Raw genomic sequence first — 22,961 nt, 5'->3', positions numbered from 1 at the left:
TCCATTGTACTAAAATGAGGTCGAAAACCGGCGTGATGAATAGGAAGTAGATTATGAGTTGTAAGATGAGCGTGCAAGCGGCGGACTAGAATGCGTTCTAATATTTTGCAAAGGCAACTGGTGAGATGAATAGGGCGATAGGACTGTACGTCAGTTGAAGGTTTGTTAGGTTTGGGAAATAGAAGAACCTTCGAGTATTTCCAGTCGATTGGAAAAAATCCAGTTCGCAGGATGAAAGTATATATGGCGCTGAGAAAAAGTAGAAAAGCAGGTGATGCTTGCCTGATGAGAACATAGGTAACAGAATCAAAGCCTGGTGCAGTGTTTCGTTTACGGAGCAATGTTTGGCGAATATCATCTGGTTGGATCGGAGTGGTAAGTTGATTATTGGGCTCTAAAGAGTGGCTGATAGATGGGCGCAGAGAAGCAGATGTTGGATCTGTACGTCGGTTTATTGAATTTTGTAGGCGCTGCGGTGTATGCCAACCAGGAAGAGGTGTAAAAATATCTTGAAAAAATGTAGCAAACGTATTCGCTTTATCCATATCAGTGATCACTGCCTGATTATTGTGAACAATGGGGTATGGTGTGCGGGAGACTGTACCGGTGAGTTGATGGAATTTACGCCAATATTTACTGGGGTGTGATTCACTTGCAAGTGTGTTGCAAGTTTGAATCCAATGGCGTTTCTTATAGGCAACAATATAATTGTGCGTAATTCTAAGGTATTGGCGATGAAGTCTAAGCGCTTCAAGGTTACCCGTAGCGAGATACTCACGATGTGCTCGGCGAGAAGCGGATATGAAAGGTAAATAGTGCGGAGGCAATTTTGGTTTATGTAATTGTACTTCTGCTGTTGGAATGGAACGGCGTGCTGCATCTTGAATAGATTCAGTAAGAGCGGCTATTGTGTGATCAAGATCACATTGTGTAGTTGGCATGAGTAGTGTATTAATAGCATTGTCCAAATCAGAGCGATATTGCTCCCAATTAGCTCGTTTGTTCACAGAATACTTTCTGTGGAGGTAGCTTAGGTTGAGAGCGAGGAGAGCAGTGAAGTGCAAGTTTGATAGGTACATGATCACTACCTATAGAATCGAGCACATCGATATGGATACTCTGCGAGAGAGATGTTGATGTGATGACAACATCAGGAGTAGTATTGCTGACAGGGCGTGTAGGTTTCGGTAAAACATGGAACTCGGCAACTGTTTCAGTCTGAAGAAAGTAGAGAAAATTAGTTTTATCTCGCTGTGACCGGCTATGAATGTTTAGATCTGCCATGATAATGTAATGCCTAAAGGTAGAATCGATATATCGAAAGAAGTCATAGTTGATTGCTTTGCCTGGACGAAAGTATATGGTGACGAAGGTGACAGTTCGGCCTCGAAAATAAATAGTCATGACATTATGCTCAGGAAGATGGTGTGTGAGCTGAAATGGAACAGTAACTGCTCGATAAGGAAGACGTTGGCTAACACCTATAGCTGTACCTCCGTAGACTCTGGGGCCAGATGGAGCATCATGTCGGAGAAGATGATATTTCGGAAAATAGCAGGAAAGATGTGGTGCGAGGTAAGTTTCGTTAAGTGCAAAGGCTGCTATGTTTTCTTCTTGCAGAAGTTGTGTGAATAGCACGTGATGGGTTAAGACTGATCGAATGTTCAGAAAAAGTAAATTATAAGCCATACTGATACGTAGTATACAAGTGTATGTAGAAGCACCCATATTAAACATAGACTTCGATTGGCTGAATTTGAAAGTGAACTGTAGGTCCGGAATAGGTAGCATGAAGTTGTAAGTTAAACAGTAATTTGGCTGCATACATGATCTGATTCAGGATGTGGTTGCGATCAAAAGGATGGATATTTTGTAAAGATATAGTAAGGAAGCGCAATAGATCTTCAACAGTTATTGGGTGGCGTAGCGAATTTGCTGGTGGTGTTGGAGTGTCAACGGAACGTATCGGTACAACAAGTTCTGGCTTAGCTGGATCGGGTTTAGGCTTAGCTTTGCACTTGTAGCTATAAGTGGGATGTCTTTCAGAACATCGGTCACAGTGTGGTGGTTCCTTAAGATTAGGGCAGCTTTTTGTCGGATGTTCCAGTGAACAATAGCCACATTTGATGGTATTCGGACACTCAGATGTCGGATGAGAATTATATTGTTGGCATTTCTCGCATCTAACCGGCAGAGGTGCTGGTGTGCGAGATGGTTCCACTTTGTAACGACGCCGGTATATATATGCACCGTGTAGAAGAAGTTGGTCGATCAACTGTTGTTGATCAGTAAGAACGCGAACTAGGTATGTTGGACCCTGGTTGTTCTTGATACGTATGCACCGCTTGACAGGGAGTCCTTCTTGATGTAATTCAGAGTAGATTTCCTCATCGGTGAAGTCGGGTTCTACGCCACGAATGACCACCGATAACATTGGAGGACGTCGTGGTGGTGGTGGTGTCTTTCGTCCGCTCGAGCTTAAAGTAGATATTTTTGCTTTCAACCCAAAAATTTCGAAAGTCGCTTTGTTGCGGACGTGAGTGGCGAAGTTTGGATTGGTCGATTTCAGGATTATACCCCGACGAGTCTTGATGATTTCTCTTATTTCTGGACGAGGAACGTATTTTACAAGTTGCTGAAAGACAGCGCGCACTGTGTCGTATTTCGGATCATAATCAGTTAACAAGAAGTTATAAATGGTTTCTTGATTAAACATGATTTGATTTTCAGTGGAAGTGGATGTCCAATCCATATTAGTGCTAGGATGATTAGCAGCAGTAGGATCTGCGATGGGTGTGAGACGTTGTTTCTTTGGATCCAATGTTTGCTCGCCATCAGAAAGAGATCTCGAACGAATTCTTTGTCCGTTAGCTACACAGGTTGCATAAGATGTTGGAACACTGGTGGTAGCTTGTACTACACGCGTAGTGCCAGTAACAATACGCGGTTGCGTTTTTTGCCGACCATTTGGCCCGATATTTAATGGAGATGTCTGAACCAGATTAGACTGTCCGGAAGTATTGCCTGAGTCCGCCATAAAGATGAAGAGTACTAGGGCCGAAGCCCAAACAGAGATGAAAGAAGATGAAAAGATGATTAGATGAAGTTCAAAAAATCAAGGAACCCTTCGAAAGCGAGAACTTTCGTCAATCCCCTAAGTGTAGTATTTGTGTTATGCTCACAGGTACGTATTACAATACCTGGTCCTCGCTGACACAATAACAGACACAAGAGAGGCTAGGTTTCTTGGTAAGGTATGATAGATGATTATTAAATTGTTCTGCTCCAACTAAAAGTTAGAATCATCTTGTTGCAAGTTTTAGGTTAAAACTGCGTTAATTGCATCGAACAAACATTTATTTTAAGCAAAACAAGAGACAAATGAAAATATGTATAAACTATAATTAAAATATGTGGTAAAGAAATTCTGCAACTACAAGCAAAACTTTTTGTTTTACAAAAACACACTGACATTTGTGGTGCCATCTAGCGAGAAATTGAAAAGTTACAAAAGAATAAAATTACTGAATGAAATTCCTGTTTTGACGAGTAGAGGTGTGATTTTTTTATAAATCAGACTGAAAGTGTGCTTAGCACATGCAAGAGCAGCGATCTTCATTAAATTTGCATCAATTATTTTTTGCCTCGCCCTAGTGTGCATTTATCTAAAATTAAATACAAACCAATGCTTTGCATATATATAGTATTATACACGAAACAACCGACCGATTTATATTTGTGCAAAAATTTATTTTAAGTTGTCTTAGGTGATAAAATATGCGATACGTTATACCATTTTAAGATAGTTATACATGTCATATACATTAAAATCGACGGCTGTAATATATCATGTTTTCAAGAAAACTTGGTACAACAACTTACTACCTTATTAAACGTATTTTAATGAATATCGAAATGAACTTAATTGTTCACAATAAAGTGAAAACTTTGAAAATAGTCTTCTAACAACTGTAAGTCCTTCTTACTCAATTGGGAGCGAATATTATAATTTTAGTCGAAATTCAGTATGTAGTTATGTCCTAGTATACGAGAGATTCTAATTGGTATTAGCAATGCTAATTCATAGTTCAAAATATTTATGAAGATTATTCTATTTGCTTTTGTGGCAATGCATCTTAAATTACACTCAATTTCAGATTCCTTTTCCTTCACATATAACAAATGAATGAAGAAATAGTTTAACTGTGTATTTGCCTCCCATACATCTGCGCCTGCAAACACTCCTTTATTATAGATAAAACATGCTTTTGGTTATCATATGCAAGATAATTTATGTATTATGTATTTTGTATGGTCTTAGTTGCGGCATAGTGAGTACGTAGAAGATATATTTATTTATATTATACTATTGCATATGACATTAATTTACATCTTTTGTTGTTTTCTGATAGTCGATAAGTTCATGAAATAAAGCTAAATTTTGAATGAATGTCCATATATGAAAGTGAACTCTTTTTCGGTTAGTAAATTTATTTCTTGAGGTATAAATTCGTTCGAAAAGTCAGATTATAACTGTACACAAGGTAAGCTCATATTGTGTTTCCAAGATACGATTTAAATAATAACCGATTTTAAGCACTATTTCAGTAAATATCTGCTTTTATTTTTATGTGTATATTCATCTCTATTAGTAACACAAAAATGTTTAATTGTTAAAAGATTTTCGAGAAGATTTCTTTTTAAATTTATGCTAAGTCGCAAAAATATATGTTGTCTGTGGGAACTAGTAAGTACCTTAGTCTTGTAATGTTGAAGTAGAGCAAAGATAAGAAGATGAATTCTTTCCGTCGTGAGACACATTGGACTGTAACATTACTCAAAGGTCATAAAACGCATTACATATGGGCATTTTGAGAGACTTTTCAATGTATACAATTGTTAGTACTTAGTAGTTTGGAATATATTGAAGCGATTTTACCCCGAAAGAATTTTAAAATATCACACAATTAAATTTCTTTGCCATTTCGTACTTATCAAAACATCGTGTACTCTTTTTTAATACTTAACAGTGAGAAATACTTAAACTAAAACTGGTACGTGATAAAGGGTAATTGAAAACCTAAGAAAATAGGTTATTAAGTGATGCCATTTGACCCCAAGTATGATATCATCCTCATCTTACGCCACATTCTATGAACATCTTCTTGGATTATTCTATTACTTTGTATACATGTCCGTTGGTAAGAAACTTGGTGATCGAGTAATACTATTTCACCTCAACTCTGATTTCACCTACATCATACCCTTAGGTTTGGGTATTTCTCTTAGATTTATAAATTATACTTGCAAAAAAATAATAATAATATATGCACAGAGTTATTTTGGTGTCACTAAATAAACAAAAGTATATGATCAGAAAACAATTATTTTGTCTCTGTTAAACACTCAAATTGTTATATTTTATTTCGCAGGATTTTTGACTCCATACAATAGTTTTGAATATTAAAATGTTTTAAATTTAGCTCCGTATCATGTTTTTAGATAAAAGGAACAATTCACATAACAATGGCTTTATTTATGCATTACTTTGGTGATGCAGTTTTATGCAACTTCCATACGTTTAAAATTGTTGCTAAAAATATCGCTTATGTTTTCGAAGTGCATACTGTTTACTTTGGGTCTTGTGAAACATAATATAATTAATAGTTTATGTTGGTATTGACGAAACTGATTTCCGGCTGTTGTAAAAGCCATATCAACGTAGCACTTGGAATTATAAGACCAAATTTATGGAAATGGCTGCAGATCGGTCAGATAAAATGTTAGTTTATTTCGTATATTCTGCAATATTATTTTAAATTTCCTGAACTTAGGAAATAATCTTCATATTAGATAACAATAGTTATACTGCCTCTTGAGAATTATTTGTTCACTCTTTCAAATTTCTAATTTTGTTTACTGCGTTTCATAACATCATGCTCGCACGAAGGAAAATTCGTAAGATACAAGTTGATATTTCTTTAAGTCTATAATTTGTACACTTTTTGATTGAATTGTTTCGGAAAACAGACTTTATAGGTTAGGAATAAGCATGTTCTGTTGCTTTAGTCAAAATATCCAGTGCCCCCAGTATCAACAATGTTATGCAAGACCATGTAGTACGAATGCAATTTCGGTTACATTTAAATGTTTTTCAACATTCGTATTGATAGTGCTATTTCGAAAACAATTCCATTAGTCGACGAAGCTATTATCGGTACTCCATATTTTAGAAATCATCGTTTAAAAGTTTGTATTGTTGGAGGCCTGTGCATGAAATATTTTCTTGTGCTAAATTGCATTTCTTAGTCATCTGATAAATGCCAGCTCCTATTATTTCATCTCTTCGAAAATCACGATAACGTTACTGAGATTGAATGGGTTAATCTGGAACTTTTCTTCTTCTAAACCTTTTTCCCAGTTAGTTAGAATCGGGTTTTTGTATTGACATCCTTCAACGGACAACATACTGCATTGTATCGTTCTTTACAAAGTCTCCCGACCTCGTCTTTGGCCATCCTCTGGCCCGTTTCTCATCGTATTCTATATCATTTACTCACTAAACGGTGTGTTCCCAAAGTATTTCCTTTATATGCTCAACCTCTGAATCTATTTTCTTCCAGTATTTCTCTACTGGTCTGACTTTTGATGTTTTTCGGATCACATCTTTCTTATTTTCGTTCTCCGCATTACTCTACGCATTCATCTATGCAACGAGCAACTTCTTACCCTCTCTCTGATTTGTAGTAAAACATTCTGCTCTTCTAATATGCCAGGTCTAACTTTTATTTAATAAACTTTTACTTTAAGACGTGTTGGTATCTCAAGGTCTTACATTACTCCAGCTGCTGCTTTTCATTTCTACCAACCGATATTAATTCCACTGTTTATATCTTCTTTTGTTCCTGCATTTTTCTGTGGTTTAGTTCCAAGTATTTGAATTTCCTCCTAGTTTCTTCTTTTTCATCCAGTTACATACTTGTTTTTCTATTATATTTTCTCTGAAACTATCATGTAAATATTATTCCTTCGTTTAACTATTCTACATCCTTTGCTCTGCAATGGTTCTATTGAAACATCTACTTTCTCTTGTAGTGTTGCCATGGTCATACTCACGAGGACGATATTATCCGCAGAAAGTACATCCTAAGGTCCGAATTCTTGAATTTCTTTCCTACGTTCTTCCATTAAATTAGATGGAAAAGCTATGGGATGAGACTGCATACTGGACAAAGACTTGATGCTGAATAGACGATATCGTAGATAAATACGACTACAGAATTCTTTCTACATGATTCCGATAGCCATTATCTGTGTTCTTTATTGATACGGTAGTGACAGAAGCATGCTACTTGCATAGAGAATACAGATGACTGAAGTTAACCTTCATGATCAACTTAAGAAAAATTAACTTAAAATATTTTCAATAATGTTCACAGAAAAGAGAAAACGCAAAAGAAGCAGTGAATAGGTATCAAACATCTTACTTATCTACAACAGACTATACCTAATGCTACTACTAAAAATGAAAGACGCTATGCAATGTCATTTGTAGGCAACAAAGAAGTGCTAGAATTGTTGCTTTCCTATGTGATATGGGCATTAATTTTCATGTCGGTAATTAGGAAAGTATGAGGTGTACAGTTCGAAACACGATATGATTTTTGTAATATCTTTAAAACAAAAACTCATAAATACAATATATATTATAAGCTTCATTCGTTTGCAATACGTTTGCGCTATACCAGTAATTTTATTTATCATTGCATGTTTTTCTAAAGTAAAGTTACGTTTGCTACATATACTTGGATTTTAAGAAAATTTTGAATGTAATGTTGCGGTATCTACCTGATGGTGCGTTGATTGCTAGAGTATAGTACTAATTTAAATCCCAATGTATGATTGGTGTTAATAAACAATACAATGGATTTCATTGTGATTTACATATTTAATGCAGAGAAAATATATTTAAGAAAAAAATGTTTTGGTACTAATGGGTTAACATTTCTATATGCTTTATTGACTGACTTGACTGTATATAAGTGTATTAAGTATTTGCTTTACTGAAAATCGTATATGAATAAGGCGACATTTAGTTTGAGTTATTTGACAATTAATAGTATTTAATAAAATATTATACAGCAAAACACACAATTCACAATTTACACGTGTAGGTCGGTTGAAAAGCCGTGTTACTCAAAAAATAAAAATAACTGACTTTACAGGAAGATTTTGAAAGTACTAGATAAAAAAGTATTTCCGCTATTAAAATGATTCTAATTAAAACTGCTATAATTATGACAAAGTTTGTAATGTCAATCTATCTTTAAATAGTGATTATTTTACTTAGACCCTCTGTTATAAATAAACTTATTCTGTGTCATTTTCAGGAATCTTAAGCTTTGTTTTATTTATTGGTATAAATTTTGTTTTTCAGAGGAAACGAATAGTGGTGATTCTATGTTATTTTGAAGTTTATTTTCTTCTGCATGTATAGGAAATTACAAAAATCAGGAAAAAAGTCAATGTGATATTATTCTTTACACTTATGACTCATTTCTTACTTTTAACGAAAACTACCATCTCATCTTGTTCACATAAATACAATTACATAAAATAGCGAAATATTCAGTAGAAAGAGTAAAGAAGATTTAATTTTATTAAGGTCAAATGATTCCCAAAGAAAGTTCTCAAACGTAAAGTGGAACAAAAGTTGGATTAAACTTAAATAATTTCTAAGCACTAAGTGGAAGTACAGAATTAAATGAAACAAAATTATTAGCACACATGGATTACAAGAACAGAAGTGGTATACAAACTGTAGAAGTTTTAAACTGAAAGCGAAGAATAGATGGTTCATGGCAATTACTAGTAAGTAGATAGATGAAATCTTAAAGGCAATAAAATTCCAAATACGACAAACAATAGTAGATATTAATTTAATTAGTTTGGCAGCATGATCGAATAGTGTCTGTAGAAATATTACAGTGCATGCTGATGCAGAAATATATGCACTATTTAGTGTAATTCACCTTTTTTTACCCGATGTATGTATTTCTCTTTCCTTAAGGGAAATGAAAATTTATTTTTACAGAAGCTAATAAGGTATACTTGAAGAAATAACTTGAAATTTAAAACATTCTGAATGGAAACTTTTCATCATTATTCACAAATCAAAGGTATATAAAATTGTCCCTTATCACCCTAGATGTACAATACTAGAAAGATCTACAGGGAGAATAAACTGCGCTTTAAAAGCTTTATTGCTTCCCCTTTTGGTAATAAGTTTAACATCCACTGTTTTGATGTTCGTCTACTTCACATATTTGTTTCAATTAAGAATATGTTAGCCATTATCCAGGTTTACGAAATCTTTTAACATAAATCACATAGCTTTCCTAATGTTTCCATTAGCAGGAAGTCAAATATGTTAATAGATATGATAATACCGTAATTCTATTATTACTTTGAAGTTTGCCGACTCCTTGCAGAATGCTGCTCTACATGAATCTTCCACCTATTGCTTAATTTACGGTCCTACAGAAACATCTCTAAATTCTGTCTTTCAGCACTAAATACGAGTATTTTAATATAGTAATGGCGAATTTACACAATTGGAAAAATCGGATAATCATATGAAACTTCTACTTAATGCAAGACCTCACTGATAAATATTATTAAAGTGATGCGTTTAATAAAGCCGAGGAGTCTAGTATATACTATATTATTCGAATTTAGAATTACTGTTGTAGCTTGTAAAATGTAGTCATCATTATACAATATATAAAAATCATAAAAAGGTTTTTATTATTATAATTTCAGTATAATGAAAAATCGTATAGTAAACTAACTCTATGTGAACATTTTATAATTAAACTACCAGTATATATATATATATATATATATATATATATATATATATATATATATATATATATATATACATCTAAAGGTTCAAAAATGATCAAATCTTCAAATCTTCATGTTCAGTTCTCACCTCGTCTATTAAATTGTGGATTGAAACCTGCAAAATAATAATATTAATTTCACAAATTACTGACAATCATTTCAGATCCTTTGTATAGTACAGACATAAGAAAATGTTTGAATCATACAGCATTAAACTTCAAAGCTAATAAAAATAATTTAAGTAATTTAAATAAATATTAAATTTTATGATAATTATTATTTCGTAACATTCAATAAGTTGTTAATACTTACTATGTTGCTTACTGCATATCTCTGTCATTACTATCAAGTATTTACAAAAGGTATTTCTTGCAGATTTGGATTCATAGTTTCTTGTTTGTCCTTACGTTGCTAATGCTTTAATACATTATTTTGCACCCTATCAACAATATCAAACTAAATAGTTAGCTTACCAATTAAATACTCGAAAGTTATGAAGATGTTTACCTATACTGTTAGCAAAGTTGAAAGAAGTAAGTCTTTCTGATAAGAAGAATAAAATAAATAGTGATTACCGAGCTGATTGTTAAAAGCATCAATGAATAGTAAGTGTTAAAGTAAGAAGAGTAAAATAACGGCATGCAATTTGCTGATAATTAATTCAGTGTCAGATGGAAGGATAACACTTCTACTATAATTATGAACTGAACCCAGAACTAATAAAATTCCATCATATCCAGCTTCAATATCAATCTTCGTTTCTAAATAATATTACAATGTATTGTTTTCTGATAATGCCTGAGTTTTGCAACAATATTTGGTTAGATATTTATCTCTTCATTCGAACAAACTTACTTTCAATGTACAATTTCTGATTTCAACACCGATCATCCTTAACACGAAAACAGTAACTAAGAACGCTAACAGTTTATTGAAACACGTTTAGCACTGCAAGCTTTTCTTCTATTTTTAACTTGTCTCTGCATTAGTAACGGCAATTAAAATTTACTACTTTTGATTTAATTATTGAATTGCAGTTATTTGAAGTCTACTGTTGTATCACAATTTCAGACGAATCTCGTTTGTTTGAAGATAATAATATTTCTTATATATATATATATATATATATATATATATATATATATATATATATATATATATATATATATATATATATATATATATATATATATATTCATTATTTAATTTTATTAATGTTATGATTGATAGTTGAAATACTTCTTGTAATATAAAATGATAATAAGAAATGTTTGATCTAGATTCATTCTTTTAAATTCACTTGTCGTTTTATAATTGCCGTCCGTATTCTGACATAAAATATGAAACCATAATAAAACATAAAACTAGCTTATGTAGTTGAATAAAATTGTTGACTTTCATCAAGCTCTAATATTCAAATATGTCATAAAATGATGATACAGTTCATATTGCAGTGTCTATTTTTTTCTTTGAGGGTGAAAAACCCTACGAAATTAGGAAGTTATTTTGGCAAAATAGCTTACTAAGCTACTTTTGCCAATCGGACATAATCCGTTCTTGACAATTATTCTCTAAGAGACAACTCTAAATATATTAAATAATAATACTTGGTATAGTGCAGGAATCATGTTTTAAATACCGATCACACATACCAATAGAATTCTAATAGACACGTTAATTGTTGTTACGAACATTTAAACAGAGAACCAACTGGAACCCAATTTTTTAAGAATAATACAAAAAGAAACAGACGTGAATACCACTTTTCGACAATACTCCTGATTTACCTCTATGTTAGGTACTTTTGTCGTATCAGAATGTTCTCTTCCTTCGAGGTGCCCTATTTCAACGAACACATTCCGCAATATCTCTCCTTGGATGAAATTATCTTTCATATTTAATATACAACTTGCACCAAATACATGATCTTATAGTCTTTTTATCCATATATTACGATAGGAACATCCATAATATAATATTAATGTCGAAAAATAATCATTTCGTAATATTTACATAGATTAGGACCAAATGAACGTATTCACGAATTTTAAACAAATTCTTGTAATAACTTGAACTAGATGTCCTTGAATGCAAAAATAAATAGCGCAAGAGAACATCAAATCGTACGACTACAGATGGATTTGTTATAAATTATATTTAAGCCCTCAAATCTGAAACGTTTGTTTGTATAAGCGATAAATATCTATTTGACAAACACGCCATTGATTATAAGTTTTAATTGCAACATAGTCTGTACTAGCACAGTTCTTCACTAACTAAAGAGAAGAGAATTTATTTAAATTCAAACAATAAAGAAGTATGAGCAACTTCATCGATAATAATTTTATTATCAACTAACACTGCTATTCATATTTAGTTATTGAAATTCATATAATTATAACGAGTCAAATGTGCTATGTAATTTTATTTTGACAAATATACTTTTACATTAAATGGATTTAAATGTCCAAAAATACTCAAAATGTAGTAAATTAGCACGGTAGTTGGAATACAAATGTGTAAACGTTTTCCATTTTCGGAAATGTGTATTACCGTTTAGTTACTTAAAAAATCATTTTCTGAAATATATTTTACTGAAAAAAGTATATATTCATTTGCCTTCTAAGGAAATAACTAGAATATAGTAATTCTTACCTCCAAGCCTGTAGTGCCCTGTACAAGAAAAATTGGTTTAACTCTGACAGAAAAAGAAATTAATTATTTATGAATAAAATACGTGCTCTCCTATCAAAGCATAAATTATTTGTTAACGACTTCCGTACAATTAACGTAGATACATTTTCTCTAAAAGTATATTAAAAACAGTTTAAAGATTGAACCTAACCAAAGGACAAACATTATCAAAACCTATACCTATCTTAAAGTGTTATCTTAAAAATGACAGGTAGACTTCTTTTAGATGTTAGCTCTAATTAAAAAAAATGTATAAGCTGTAATCTGAATTTAAGGATGCATAATGTATTTGTTCATTTTTGTATACTAAAATTCATTAAGACACTTCAACAGTGATGACCATTTCATTCCATTTTAAATTGTATTATTTTTATGGATTTCAAACTTTGCTGAAAATTAGGATTTCTAATAAACTTATGTAAATTATTTCCATTCTCTACTACAAGTTACACTCACGACGTATAACCTATACCGTGTAATATAGGAAAATGTGTTCTATGAGATCAAAATTGCAAATTACATGAAGGCGTATTGAACATTGTTCATAAAGTATGGAAATAAACTTCTCTATGTACGTGTCTAAAAATGTATAATAAAATATAAACATTCATGTAAAGAATAACGAAAATAATATATTTAGAAAGAGAATTTTTCTACTTGTCATAATGTAACTATGGGGATTAATACAACTGTAAATGTAATCAATATAAACTCTTAGTTGTCCGAAAACATTTTATAAATATGTAAACTGATATTCTTACAACCTGCACCTGCAGCAACATCCTTCTGAGGATGCGTCAAATCAGGCACTGCAATTTTTTTAGTGGGTAGTGTAACAATTGCGATAGATAGGACTGCAGAATGGGAATGTATATTTCATACACAGATAAAACAAATTTATCTTATAGGAGTTAGAGACACAAAATGTACGATAGTGGTCTACAAATGACCACAACTGGATAGATATTTTTCAAATGGTTAATATAGAGAAAATTAGGATGTGGGCAGGGATATGGGGACAAATATAATTGGTCAATTTCCTATTCGTGGTATCTTAAGTGCAAAACATTACTTGGACATGTAAAAAAAAGTCATTTGGCCCTCAGTGTTGGCCCAGTGTTGACAGCTTTTCTTAATTTACCAATATGATTGGGCACCACCTCATTATGAGTGACAGTTACGTCAGTATTTGGATCTTAATTTACCGATTGATGGATTAGTCATACTCGGCTTATAGAATGGTCTGTTAGATCACTTAATTTATCACAATTTCACTCTTACTTTTGAGGCCGCATAAAGGGTGTATATTGCGTAAAGTGTAGGGACATGGATCATTTGCAATAACGTGTAGGGTAGGAATGTACACAAATCGTATCTAAGACATTGCTCAATATCCATAGAGCTTGGCCCACATGTCTAGAAAAGTGCGTCTGGCAATATGGCCAGCAAATTGAACACATTTTGTTAAGAGGTTAGGTCTGATGTTCTCACATTTTATTACACAATTTGTTACACTATATTACATTTTATTACACAATTTACTTTGTCTTTAACTTCAAGCCATGTTTCACATATGACGGGAACCTCTTCCAATTTAAACTTTCTGAACAAGATTGAGCAAAATGATGGGCGTTCACCTGATACGCACTATAAAGTTTCACTCTCGACTTAACGTGTTCGTACAATTAACAATTCCGGCTATCTATTTTACCTTTCAGTTTATAAATGCTGGAATGAACATTTATAGGGTTACTTGTAGCTTTAGAAATCCATTTTCTGTGGCAATTACTGTTGATATGTTTCGTCCCTTTACAGAAGGAATAAGCTATGTCTTTCATTGTAATATTTCCATATTACTGTCCCATTTGATATTTGAAATTTGCAAATGGAAACTACATACTGAATTAAATTCGTCCCTTGGGTATAAAACTTCTAATAACTTATATAATATATTTAATCCATATTAGCGTTTCTAGTGACTAATAATCGGATAGAATGGATAAGAACCGATTTCAAATTTTAACATTTATAGAGGTTTAAATTTCGTTTGAGCTGAAGGTCCCCTAAGTAGCTGCGTTTGTTTCTATTACTTTTGGAGTGTAATGCTAGTTAATAATTATTATATATTACATTAAAACATAACAAAATAGCAAAAGTAAGTGCTATTGTTTAATAAATATTTTTGATGATAACTTTTATGTGTCAAAAATTCATCTGACATGTAAAAACAAATTTACTTATCTAAATTAGAGATCAGTTCTTATAAGTTCATCCTTCAATATACAAAATTCCAGTATCATCTATATGGGAAGTAAACTTTGCAGACAAAGTAACTAGATTGAGTTTTATTATAGTGTGCATCAACTAACTTTTTCTGCTCATTTACCTTCGACGAATTGGTTGAATTCAAAAGTAGAAATAAGCGTGTTTTGTTAAGTGTCAAAAAGATTTTAGTGTCCCGGAAGAAGCCAACGACAAGCACTAATCGCGGATAAATTGAGTTATTAGTTTGTACGCATTAGCATCGTACAACACAGATGTGTGTACATAGTTAAGTTTTGAAATACACTTGTATAATATATTGGATATACTTGTTTAGTATCGGTCAATGCTTTGCAATACATAGTGAGTTGTCTTTTCCAAAATTCCTTTCCTTTTCAAACTTATTTTCTTTATTCGAAAGGTCTAAAATAGCTCTTAAGTTTTGTTCCCGACGGGCTCTGAATTCAAATATAAATTGTCAAAAAATTTTGTAGTTTGCTATAAATTATTCCATTTTATTTTATTTTTTTTTGTAATTTATTACCACTACATTTTTATTTGTTTTTTTTATATTCGGGTTTCAATCTATGTACGTAAAAAAGTATACTGGTTTCGTTTAGCATAACACCCTTATAGTTAAAATGTTTAACCTCTCCTAAATTTATTGTTATTTATCTAGAGAACCGACATATATAATCTTAATTATTATTTCAAGTTTACATCACGATTATTATGTTTTCATATCTTGATTCAATTTGTGAAACAGCGACGCCAAAGACTTAAAACTTTTTTGGTACGTGCAACTTTGAAATTTACTTAGATTATACTTTGAGTTTATTATTGGCTACGTGGATCTAGAACCTAACCTGGGATCCGAATCATATGAGCTTCCAACGAGAACTGAACTCGGGTTCCCTACAGCAAAGGCACGTACGCTAATCATTTAACCACAAGGGAACTCAATAGATTCTGGAAATCATTTCAAACATGGCAAACATTATTGATATTAGCTTAATATGAATCCGTTACATGAGGCGCCTAGTATCAAAAACAGCAAATTCATTTTTTACCGAAATTGAGTTATATATCGGTTTTTATATGTTTAATCAAAAGAAATTTCTTGGAAACAAAATTTTGTTTAAAAGCGTAATATTTCATACTAAAAACTAGTTCAAATACTTTCTTTGTAATAAGAATATCATTAGAAATATAGAAATGATTTTTTTTTTTTTGCAAAAGTAGCTAAAATTTGGCACCTTTTCAGTTTTAGTTGTTATTTAGGTCAATTCACAAAATCACACTTTTTATGTATAGTAGAAAAATTAGTAATGGCATTTTAACATATTTTGTTAAACTTCAATCTACATCTTTCCAATATTGATTGAATTTCAAATGCCAATTACTTTTGGTATGTCATTAGATTCTTTCTCCCCTGCACGTTCCCATTTCTTATTTAACCCTAAATTAGGCGCGTGTGTGACAGGTGTCCCCCATTGAGTTTTGTCTCGAACTTGCAACACTGTGAATTTCTATTCTGATTTGCGCCTTTGAGCAGCTGAGGATTGAATATTGATGTTTATTGTAGTGGCAATAGTACACTTCTGTTTCCTGTCTGCTGTTTGTAAGAAATAAATTCTCTCTACAGCTGCGTATTTCGGTGACAATTGTCAACACGCGACTACATACGTAACAAGTAAAACGCCGGAAGACGAAGACAATAAAACATAAGAATGTTGTTCTTCAGTGGCCTGAGGAGGAAAAGGAGGAGTCGGGGGCATGTTCTGATGAGAGTGATTACGGGATTTATTACGTAAGTGCAAGTGGCTACAACACTGAATGGGAATACAATGGCCCATGGTGATATTTTTTGAACTTCTAAAGATATGTTCCATTAATTCACTTTGCATCCTGAAATTCAATAGAAGTTTACATCAATTGTCATGAAGGAGTTGTTTTGGATGATATCACCTGGAAAATGACTAAGGCTGTGAAGCAACACCTATCCTATATTTCTCAACTTGCAGTTGAAATTAGGACGAGGGGCCAACTCCAACTGTTAATTGGTGTTGAGAAAGAAACAATGGTCGATCTTGAGAAGAAATCAGACTCCAGAGGACATTGCCACGCTTGCGGGAGATTAAGAGACAAAACTACAAACAAGTGCTGCTTGAAATGTAAGAGATGGATGTGTGGAGAACATCTCAAAAGGCATTTATGCAACATGCTTGGAATCAGTTTAGTAATCATGAAAGAAAAATCCGTTATGTTCAGTAGAACACTGGGTACAAACAAAACTATAACCCGCGATTAAAATTTTATCAAATAAATGAAAGATTCGTAATTTAAAAATGATTTTACTTATTCTAGATACATGTAATGGGTTGGTGACCCTGTCACCGACGCGCCTAATAGTGCAACACAAACGTACGCGACTAACGCAGGGTTAAATGAAGCTCAGCATTAAAATACTTATTATTTGATGTAGGATGCAGGATACATTATTTGATCTATATCAGAAATAAGTAACCAGAAAAGTAATTCTGGTTAAGTTACAACCTACAAAATCTTTTCTTCCTTTACTAAATTACATATATTATTAATTGTGTTGAATCGTTAGAAAAGTGCTTTAATTACTTGTTTCAATTTATTTGTTATTGGAATCTGGGTTCAAAATATGTATATAATTGACCTTTTTGGTGCAAAATATGTATATAATTAACATAGTTGGCGAAGAGTTGTGTTTATACACATATACATGAAAGTTAGTATTATTTTGTTAAATTGTAAATCAAAAAGAATATGTAATTTATATGAAGATGCGGATGTTATCTAACACACGAGATATCATATTAATTGTATGAAATTTAGGTAAGTATTATTTAATGAAAAGCAGCCTATCTGCTTAAAATTGGCATATTCTTACTTATACTTACTTGTTGTTTTGTTCTTCTCACCATCGGCTTGGCAATAGAAATAAATAAGTATTCAGTTAACATAAATTTTACTCTTGACTGTATTTAGAACAATTACTAATCATAAAATTATACTTTGGTACATATTAAAGATTCAAAACCAAACTAATAAAATGAACAATATCAACATTGGAATCCGTTTAAGAATATAAGAGTTTCATTTAATTATACACAAATATACACAGTAGATACATGCATTCATTAGAATACGAATAAATCTCGTGTGTTACAAAAGCATTTAATAATGCAAGAAAAGTTATGAAATATTATTCAATAAAACATTCTCAATGTGTTTAGTGTAGTTGTAGAAGATATTTCATACTTACTTGAGGTATCGTTCTTCTCACCATCTCCTAAACCATATAAACAATAGACCAATATTTGATTACTATATTTACGAAAATATTACAAAATGAAGAATATTTTGAAGGATAAATTTAATTCAAAATCTAATTCACAAGATGGAAAATGAACAAAAAAAATACTCATTTTGAAATATATGATTTGTGTTTGTATATTGAAACAAGAACTCATTTTAATTTGTAAGATGGAAAGGGAAACTAATCTCGATAGTACATAAAAACATTTTAGTAACACAAATAATTTATTAAAGTATATCAGTTTGGAATAAAATACTTTATTTGTTTAGTAGGTGTATGACCTTAAAGGATAAATCATAAAAAGTTTCTTTACTTAAAAGTACACAGAAAAATAAAACGGATACATATATCTTCTTATGCAATTTGTGAAAATATTGTTGCTTTAAAAACCTGTTACATAGTTTTATTTACATATTCTCATACCTATAAAATATGATTTAAATTTGTTTAGATGAATCAGTTTGGCGTCTCATTCAACACCAACGCAATACAATACTTAGACTTACAGCTCAAAGTATGACCTAAACCACATGAGCTTCCACTGAAAATCTAATTTCGGTTTCTAGCATCGTAGCAGTGTACGACAACCATATAGATACAAGGGATCTCTGAAGAACAATATAAGACATTTGCACAGTATTTGTACGCTTCATCGAGCTATTGTTGCTACCACAGCTGCAGGTGTGTTGCGTACTGTATATGGAGAATGGGTAAGGTCTCAAAGTACAGCCATCATTGGTTGCCGCTCTTGTTAAATGAAAATTTTACATCGAGCGCAAATATTTTATTAAACGATCTATTTTGTAAGCCAAGAATAATTTTGTTCACGGCAACGTATGACAAACCAGCGAAGCATATGTATTACGACAAGTATATGTAAGGGAATAACTTTACTCAATGATGAAATTTCAATACGTTTTCGTGTCAAACATATCGAATAAAAATTTTGAGCAATCATTTTGTAGCTCAGCATATTATTGAAGGAGTGAATACCAAGAACACCTTTCTGCCATGCTGACTATAAAAATTATGACTTTAGGATAATACAAAACTGCGGAAAGAATTACTGAGGACTTTCTAACAATAAGTTCTGCGAGAAAACCTCGAACCAGTTTAAACCTCGAAATATTATGCTGAGTGTATAGTGAGGTACCAAAACTGTAATAATTTCTAGCTGCTTGTGCACGATTGAACAATCGAACACTCATTACGGGTTTCTCACTTCAAAGACCTAGACAAATCCGTGGGTAAAATCGGAAATACTCCACACACGAAATTTCGTTTTCTCTCACGACAACGAAAGTCTTGATACAATAGCTATGCTATTGAAACCTGGGAAAGAAAGCTTTGATTTATTCTACAATATCACCAGACTTAGTACTATTAGACTTCCTTCTCTTTGGCTTCCACACAAACGCTTTTAAAACGCAATATTCATAGTGATGTGGAATTGAAAGATATCGCTGGATGTATTATGTGGGAATATTTAAATTGTTTATTTACGAAACGTTTGACTGAGCGATAATAGTAAGTCGCAAATAACGACAGAAAAAGACTATTTTAGATTGTTGTAGTTTTACCGAAAAAATCAATTAAAAGATACTTACACACCCAACACAAACATCTTCATACTTACTTGATGTTTCGTTCTTCTTGTCATCAGCTTAAGAACATAAATAAAAAAAAAATATAAGTAAAAACCTTAATTTTGCTTACTGGGTTCTTGACAATTATTCAAAGAAAGGAATATTTATAAATAATGATCTGAACTCAAAATCAGAGTGATGATCCGTAGTGGGTAAGTGGTTAACGTAGGTGGCTTTCATGTGGGAAACCCAGATTCGATTTCCGGTTAGAGTTCATGTAGCTCGGATCTCACGTTAACCAATAGGTCCCGTTTCTTATAGCCTCGGTGTTGAAAGGGACGTTAAACAAAAAATCAACTGAACTCAAAACCAGAGGGTAAATAAAGAAAATTTACATCGAAATATGTAATTTTAAAATAGAAATCAAAGTCTTGTTTTTATCATTGATGTACACAATAAACAAGTTACGAGACTTTAATCAATAAGAGCTTCTTTTAAAATGATTATTTATTCGTTGTTAATTTTTAATATTAATATAAATAATATGCGTAAGTTTAAATTATATGCATATTTATTGATTGTTTTGTATACTAAAATATTTAAGATGAACAATAATATTTTTAAGAGAGTATTTTTTTACCACATTTAGAGCGTTTTAGACAATCACTGTGTTATGTAAGAACGTAAGAACTCCTATAGACCGACAACGTTAATGAGTCTGATGAACGTGCCTCAGTAAACATTCTATAGTATAATGATAAATTTATTATATATATACACCAATGGTGATCAGAAAAATGGAAAACACCTAAACGAAATTGCAACTTACCAGATTAATATGGTGTCGGACCACCTTTCGTCTTCAGAACAGCCTTGATGCGACGTGGGATGGAGGCATAGAGGTCGTGAATGGTGGAATTTTACAAAATTCCTCGTGCGAGGCATTGGCCACTTCTGTAAGACAGGATGGAGGTGGAAATCGTCGCAAAAGTCGTGTTTCCAAGACGGACCACATAAGTTCAATTATGTTGAGATCTGGGGGATTGGGCGGGCCAGGGGAAATGTTGATCTTCATCCCGATGTTCCTCAAACCACGCTGTAACAACGCTAGCTGTGTGAATGGGCGCATTATCATCCTGGAAGATGGCGTCATTGCCCGGAAACAACATCCGGACCATAGGATGCAAATTGTCTCCTAAAATTGCCACATAATGGTTGGCAGTGATTCGTCCGCTAAGCGTGACCATATGACCCAATGAAAACCATGATATGGCGGCCCACAGCATCACCAAGCCGCCGCCATGTTTCACAGTTGGGCGGAGACACTGCAGATCATAAACTTCTTTGGGCATTCTCCACACATAAACACGGCCCGTGGTAGGGAATAGGCTGAAGGATGACTCATCCGACCATATCACACGTTTCCAGTCCCTCAACGGTCCATGTTGCATAGTCGCGGCACCATTTGCGACGTGTGAAAGCGTTATGGTCCCTAATGAGCGGTGTGGCCCGTGCAACACGACCCCGTAAGTTCATGTCATGTAATTCGTGGCGGACTGTGATTGTCGAAATAAGGTGGGGGAGGTGCTGATTGAGTTCCTCCGTCACTTGCTCTGCAGTGGAAGGTCGGTTCTGCGTGACAATGCGTTTTAATACCCGGCGTGACCTGTCACTCATGATTTTCTTCCTCCCACTGTTCCGCTTCCCCGATGTGGTTTTCCCGTGTGTTGTGTAGGCCTTCAACACCTTCGACACTGTCCCACGCGACACACCTAACACAGTAGCCACTACCGTCACACTCACTCCACATAACCGCGCACCAACAATTTGCTCTCTTTCAAAATCTGAGAAGTCTTCCATTTTACACTATCTCCGTCTGCTGCAGCCACTGGACATTGCTGTTCCACTGCGCCTGTCGTAGTATGGAGACAAACCTAACACACCACCACCAGCGGTCCGGCGCTGCGGGCGCCACGAAACCACTGCCAACCCATACATCTGACATGTTGCCAAGTACAGGTGTTTCCATTTTTCTGATCACCATCTACATATATATATATATATATATATATATATATATATATATATATATATATATATATATATATATATATATATATATATATATATATAGGGTGATGCAAAATAAGTGTTACAACTGCTGGGATGTGACTTTTGCCACTGACAAAAGAAAAAAATCTCTGGAACTTTCGGCTATCGGACATAGTTTCGGATCTACAAGGTGCCGAAAGTGTTGGAAAATGACTTTCGGACGTTAATAGTTCGGAAAGTATCCAACGTAAAGAGGGAGTGTAAAAAATTCACTGAAGAAGTCATACCTGCTGTATTGGATTTTGCATGTTTCACAATCTTAACATGCACGCGCAAGGGATTCCCCAAAATAATGTAGGTTGTCCCGAATAATCTTCCAAATGAAAACTGGTGTAAATGGATATGTATTGATAGGGTTTCTACCCATAGGCGTGCGCTACGTGGGTGCCATGGGTGCCGTGGCACCCCATTAGACAAACTTTTTATGTAGAATTATTACATACTGAGAAGAGATTACGTGTAAATTATTTCCCGTCTGCATGTATGGCGTGCGTAGCCGACGCAGCGTCGGATGCAATGACGCTATGGGAAGGACGACATTCCATATGGTGGTACTTTAGATCTGGCATCCACATTCCCAATGTCCTGCGCACGCTAGTGTTTCTACCAGAAAAGAATAATTCGTTTGTATTAAGTCGATATAGGGAACAAATACAAAATGGCGGATACCTTCATGCCTGTTGTGTTTGGTTGCGTAATCGCCAGGTATGGATGCTGGCCAACAGTGACGTTCTGAGTATTAAGTGTAGCGAATTTGTACTCAAATGCTCTAGAAAGACATCTGGTGTGTCGGCAGAGCACAACAGATTAAGTAGGGTGATCCACATCTGTGGAAACACTTAACGATAAATGCCCAGGAATGCACTCATACTAAGTAAACGTGAGTTCAAAGAGTCGGAAATGTAAGGATTAGCGTCAAGTACATGAAAGCCATTGCCAATTCACCAATAATATTCCATGAATCCGATGCAATATGATATGCACGGTTGCATACCAATAAGGATGCACCAACTGAGGCCAAGTTGAAATTGTGCAAGGGGAATCAC

General features: G+C 33.4%; 1 protein-coding gene across 1 annotated transcript in view; it reads right to left on the bottom strand.

Moving 5' to 3' along the window:
* The window catches only part of LOC145683627 (uncharacterized), a 497,638-nt gene that overhangs the window by 84,127 nt on the left and 390,550 nt on the right, over positions 1 to 22,961 (bottom strand). Inside the window, exons 86-90 of the mRNA XM_081754963.1 lie at positions 19,854 to 19,880; positions 18,164 to 18,190; positions 17,799 to 17,825; positions 12,565 to 12,582; positions 9,998 to 10,024 (exon numbers count right to left, since the gene is read on the bottom strand). Of these exons, the coding sequence (XP_081611089.1) occupies positions 9,998 to 10,024; positions 12,565 to 12,582; positions 17,799 to 17,825; positions 18,164 to 18,190; positions 19,854 to 19,880 (126 nt within the window). The remainder of the gene's footprint in view (positions 1 to 9,997; positions 10,025 to 12,564; positions 12,583 to 17,798; positions 17,826 to 18,163; positions 18,191 to 19,853; positions 19,881 to 22,961) is intronic.

Source organism: Thermobia domestica, chromosome 4, assembly GCF_964235325.1.
Source record: "Thermobia domestica chromosome 4, izTheDome1.hap1.1, whole genome shotgun sequence".
NCBI classification, from domain to species: Eukaryota; Metazoa; Arthropoda; class Insecta; order Zygentoma; family Lepismatidae; genus Thermobia; species Thermobia domestica.
The sequence above is the reverse complement of the archived record's forward strand: the minus strand, read 5'-3'. Positions and strand labels throughout refer to the sequence as shown.